This window comes from Ylistrum balloti, unplaced genomic scaffold (assembly GCF_031769215.1).
Source record: "Ylistrum balloti isolate Yb309-2 unplaced genomic scaffold, AGI_CSIRO_Ybal_v1 Utg370242, whole genome shotgun sequence".
NCBI lineage: Eukaryota > Metazoa > Mollusca > Bivalvia > Pectinida > Pectinidae > Ylistrum > Ylistrum balloti.
Window position 1 is genome coordinate 1,999,284 of NW_026782196.1, and position 6,140 is coordinate 2,005,423.

The window sequence follows — 6,140 nt, forward strand, 5'->3', positions numbered from 1 at the left end:
CAGGTCACAAAAACATTGCAAAGTCGTTTAATTTCACCTTCAGATATATTGATGACGTTTTGTTGTCTTTAAATAACAAGAAATGTATTGATCACCTCTACTGTATATATCCACCAGAACTGGAAATCAAAGATTCCACAAGCTCTTCTACATCAGGTGCTTCTCTCGATCATTTCTTACAACGAATCAAACATGGACAGCTTTCCATCAAGCTGTATGATAAACGTGATGATTTCAATTTCCCTATTGTGAATTTCCCATTTCTAGATAGCAATATCACTGTATCTCCAACCTATGTTATTTACATGTCACAGGTGATTCGATATTCAAGGGCCTGTTCCCATTATCACGATTTTCGTGCAAGAAGTCGTCAACTGACTGACAAACTCGTAACACAAGGGTTCAAAAGATGTAGGTTGATGAGAATTATGAGAAAGTTTTATGATTAGTGGGAATGATTATCTCTTATTTACCATACCCTACCGCTTCGAGCTACATATCGAGCTATAAAAATTATTGCAACATCATGATATTATCATCATTATTTGTGTGTGTGTTTTTTAAATATATTCTTAGATATAAGCTGTCTAAAATCAAACCTTTCAAAATTTCTGAAATTTTGCATCTTTAGGCATCCTTATCTCCTCATTTCACTTGTTTTTCATTGTTAATATTGTTTAATATTCAAATACATATAACAATGTCCTTCAAAAGAATGTAGACTAATTCTAACGTATTTCATTTCTCAGATAGCTGAAGAGCTATGGTAGAGGCTTGCATTGTTGCTGTAAATCTTGCTTGAGATCATGAAAATCTGACGTGCTTATTTTGTTTACCTTTTTTTCAGATTCGGTTATTTTATCACCAACATTCAAAACTGCGACTGATATCGATTTCATTAAAACGTTGTTTATTTAGAGTCACGAGATGTCAACAAAGGAAGGACTTATAAGGGTGAAAATGTTAGTCACTATTTTGTTGTTACTGACAGGACACACCAGCTCTGTAAACTTCTCCAACATAATCCAGCAGTATACGCTAATTTGTGGACAATCTCATATTTGCAACTCGTCAACATTTACTAATATTTCATATCCGACAAGAACATACGAAGGTCCAATATTTTGTCCTAAATGTGCATGTGATCAAAACTGTATGCAACGGGAAGACTGCTGCCCAGATATTCTGTTTCCACATTCAGCGCTAACGTGTCTTAATCTTGCTTTATATGAAAAAACCAATGTGAAGAAATATGCATTGGCTGTGGCGGAATGTCCGACAGGATCCCCGGATGAATTATCCAATCGATGTTCTGGGAACTACACTAGTAGGGATAAGTTAACCCTGACCCCAGTGTCGTCAACGACCAGTTTGACTGTTTACAGAAACAGGTTTTGTGCTGAATGTTTTGGGGAAGCTAACACCTCCCCATGGTCCCTGAGTATCGACTGTCCGGGCATGATTGATCTAAACCATCTTACTTCCTATGACATCATTTTGGAAACGATTAATGAAAGCGCATGCTCTATGGTGTATCGATCTCCAAATCGTCGAAAATATGTCGGTTGTGATTCACCGGAACTTAGGGAATACAGAAAGGTCGAGGTGTGCAACATCACTGGAGCGTGGCGTAAACACGACCCCGACATAGAATGGGCGTGCCGCACTGTCGACCAACCATATAAGTACTACAGAAACATCTTCTGCTTCCTTTGTAACCCAGGGCAACACAGGAGAAATGATCACGTGATTGATAGATGCAATCAAACAGGAGCATGGGGAACATTTGATAAAGACCTGAAGCGCTCATGCGAACAGTTGACCCCAACAGTTCCAGAGTCATATCCTTTCAAAAACATCTTCTGTTTTCTGTGTAACAGAAATACCAACAGCAATGATATCTTCATGGATGCCAAAATCGAAATAGAATCTGAAAAATACTATCGAGAAAAATCATCATATAGTTTCAAAATAAAGTTTTTCACGAATTTAAATGTTCAAACACAATACCAAATGGATCCATTCACAGCGAGAGATGCTGCCAATACATCATCGATAGTGAGAGACACAGTAAGGAAGGTGGACTTACGAAAATTACTTTTTATGCATTTCTTGCATTACGGCCATCAGACCTACTGCAACAAGTCACTGTCCTTTTATGATGTTCGTGATACAATCGCTGGCAACTTGACAGAATGTGGTTGTGACGTCACATGTGTTTTGACGTCAGATTGCTGCGCTGATTTCGCAATAACATCTCCAGCAATTGTTCAGAAAAACATTGCTGGCTTTGTTGTATCAAAATGCTATAACATAACAGAAATATCATATTTACTGGTATCATGCGAGAGTAATAACGAGGAGAACTTTGCCAACATACCGATCACTTCTACACGATCAAATGTTGTGTATCGGAACATCTACTGCTTCTTATGTAATGAAGGACAAGATATGTTACAGTCAATAGATCACACTAAAAATATCGATATATCTCTCTTCAAAAACATGTACAATCCAATAAATTTAAAATTAGTGTGTAACTTCCTGATGAAGTATGAAGAATATTATCTGTTAAGTGAATTCATAAAGGCCATAGAGCACATAGAACATTTGAATGGCAAAGAAAAATGTAGTATACATTTCCCTTTATATAAGGGAGAGAACATGTTTCAAGTTCGTACAGTTTCTACGTGTAATGTTACGGGGCAGTGGGAAGGGTACGACCCAGATGTACTGTGGGCTTGTGAAAATTACATACCAGACATCACTCAATATGTTAGGGATGACATAACCGGATACAGTAATATATTTTGCAAAATATGCAACACCAATTCAAGCCACGAATCACCTATAGATACGTGTGATAGGAATGGACATATTGAACCAATGGACATCGTCATGGCAACAAGATGTGAAGTCTACCCGAGGGCGCTTTCCAAGCCGATATATAAGAACACGTTTTGTTCTGAGTGTTACACAGTGCAAAGAACAAATTTCCACCCGAAACAGGACCTGTTCCAAAATTTCCACTTCAAGAAGCAAGAAAAGTGCAATGAGGAGAGCATTATAGAAATGGCGTCAATGGTAGCTTCGACATACAGGAAAATGTTCACTTTTAGAGGCCTAACTGATAATAGTGGTTTTCACGAAGCAAATAACACGAATTTCACTGGACGGTGTCAAAAAGATGAAGTATTCGATCCAAAGAAGGTGATTATTCAATTTACGCAGACACACACACTCACATTGAAGTGTATTTCATTTAAGCATATTGAAGTTAAGTTATTTTCATAGTAAAGTGATCAATATAAGGGTCACATTCTGATATATCAGCTGGTATTGTCAGTTGTGATGCCATTTTGTGTTTGGCGTTTCCTGATAACAAAGTACATGGTCTCTCTACTTTATGGTTAGAGTCAGGTCATCTGTTCACGATATGTTCTCTAACATTAAAACGTTAAATAGAATACACGAATATTTATTATTAACATTATAATAATAAATATTATATATGACAACAAAAAGAAATCTTTTCTCTTTAGCATTCTGTTATTTTCACAGTTTATTAGACAAAATCTTGCATCTGATTGCCCCTTAATCGCTTAATATTTGTCAACTCCGGCAAGATAAATACATTTTGTTATTGCGGTTTAGGTAATGGATTTGTATATACGATATTCTCTGTGCCACTGTATAGGCATTCCCACGGATATCCTATGGATACCATTTCAAAGCGATAGGGAAGAAAGTCATACTGTTTACCCAACCTCATCCACCCTCTTCCTGTATTCTCTGTTTCTTTGTATAACACCGATTACATATATTTCTTTGTTTCAGGGATATTTTCATCCGAGTACGATAACCAAACTCTTTACTCGTTTCATAACATATTGACTTTTGCTTGATATATATAATACTTCTTTTTTAACGCAGGATGTGTGTCGCCAACTTTTCTGCTCGGATGGTAAGTACATCTCCGGAAATGCTTGCCGGCCATTTTTACCACACACGACGCTGCTTGGTTACACGTTGGCGGTGCGTGTTGAAGTTACCTTCGCACAGAATAGCAAAACAGTTGGCGAAGTGATAGAGCCGCTGAGACACGCCATCAGAGATTTTATTTCGAAAAACCTTAAAATTATGCATGACGGCATTGAATATGTGTCCATTTATCTTTTTACACATCAAGGCTGCGATTCCGTCATAGATCCGACAGGACATCACTTCTTATTGCACACTTCTTTCTTTCTTCCTGTAATGGTTGAAAGACTAGAAATTGAAAGCAAACTTGTCAATATGACGTCATCGTATTTCAGCACAATGTTCTTGAATACGTTATGTAATGTAACGTTGTTGTACGACGAAGCGGCTGTCGACCTGCCAACCACAATACATACAACTGACCTAAAGGATAGCTGCTTCGTTGTCTCATATAAAAAATTTGGCTACACATCAAATAAATATAAGATGAATTATGTTTCAAAGTTTTTAGCTTGCCAGCAGGTCGAAATCGACCACGACCAGTATGAATCTGACCCTAATACTTTCAGTGTCAAACTTTTGCCCAAAGGACCTAGGTTGCACTTCGGCGAATTTCGACGGACTGGTTCCTATAAACGCATACAAGTCTGTATCGAGGACTTCGAGAAGATGATGACATCAATGACAAAGGAAGATTCTGTACAGAATTCGGTCAAGTATATTCTTCAAGTGATGTCTTTTGTATGTGTCTGCCTATCAGTTCTTGGACTGTTTGCAACATTTCTTACTTACTGCTTTTTTTCGTCTCTTCGAACCCTTCCAGGTAAAAACAACATGTGTTTGATAGCATCTCTGTTTTTCTCCCAGTTTCTCACACAACTTGGTATATCGCAACCAAAGGATAAAACACTGTGCGCCACGTTTGGTCTCCTGATTCATTACTTCTGGCTGGCAACATTTTTTAGCATGAATGTGTGTTCTTATCACATGTTCCAGGTTTTTGTGTTACCATTGAATCAGGTGAAAAATATGAGAGCAGAGCGGTTAAGACATATCCGGTACCTTAGTTACTGTTTAGTCTTACCCGCATTTATCATTGCAATGTACGTAACTATTTCTGTAAGCGAGACCGGCAGTATCGGATACGGAAGTGACGTCAAATGTTTTATATCATCTTTACCCGCCTTTATTGCTACATTTATTGGTCCTGTTTTCGTGATCTGTTTGGCGAACATCGTATTCTTTTCTATCACAGTATATCACATTTCAAAAGTTCCTCACGTCTCGTCTAACAAGTCATCGAGACGAGAAGTTAGTGTCCACATCAAACTCTTCTTACTGACTGGTATTTCGTGGATATTTCAGCTCATCGACTCTTTCGTTCCGGTGTCTATTTTTTCGGTTATAGTAAACTTTGTAAATGGTTCTCAAGGCATTTTCATATTCGTTGCTTACTCGGTAAATAGTAGGGTACGTTCGTTCTATAAAGATAGTTTATCTTTTCGGACGTCCTCATCAGTAAACAAATCGAAAACATCGTCGTCGGACAACAAACATTCGGAGACGGTTACCACATTACCAGACCGAAAACAAGAGACGGTTACCACATTACCAGACCGAAAACAAGAGACGGTTACCACATTACCAGACCGAAAACAAGAGACGCCTATCACATTACCAGACCGAAAACAAGAGACGCCTATCACATTACCAGACCTAAAACAACGAGAGACAATTTAGATATTACCAGAACGGACACAAGTATAGCTAGGGACACAAGCTACAGCATGACCAGAAAGGAAACAGCCGGATTTCTACCACATTGACAAAAACGAAAAACCGAGACGGTTAAGTCATTACCATATATATAGATGTTCTACAGGAATGGGCTTTGCAGGCAGACATCTCATTGTGCAATGTATATTTACATTCTGTGTTGCCTTATGTCGGTATTACACCAAATTGTAGTGTATGAGACTGTATGCTACAATTATAATGATGAGGCCAGTGTATGAATACAGCGGATAGTGTATCCAATGTAAACAAACATGGCCGCCAGTAGCAATAAATAAACAGAGCTTGCATACATACAATCCAATTTTTATTTTGAATTCAAAATTATATTCTTATCGACTGTATACTACCATTCAGCAACAGCT

General features: G+C 37.9%; 1 protein-coding gene across 1 annotated transcript; it reads left to right on the top strand.

Annotated features, from left to right (window-relative positions):
* The first annotated feature begins 927 nt into the window (after positions 1–927).
* On the top strand, positions 928–5,721 carry LOC132552305 (uncharacterized). Its single transcript, XM_060216467.1, has 2 exons — positions 928–3,210; positions 3,934–5,721. Exons 1-2 carry the CDS (start codon positions 928–930, stop codon positions 5,719–5,721), a joined length of 4,071 nt encoding a protein of 1,356 aa, XP_060072450.1.
* Positions 5,722–6,140: the final 419 nt, after the last annotated feature.

Coding starts and splice junctions, on each gene's coding strand:
- LOC132552305 (XM_060216467.1), top strand. CDS start 928: ATGTCAACAAAGGAAGGACTTATAAGGGTGAAAATGTTAGTCACTATT. Junction 3,211..3,933: donor AAGTATTCGATCCAAAGAAG/GTGATTATTCAA, acceptor TTTTTAACGCAG/GATGTGTGTCGCCAACTTTT.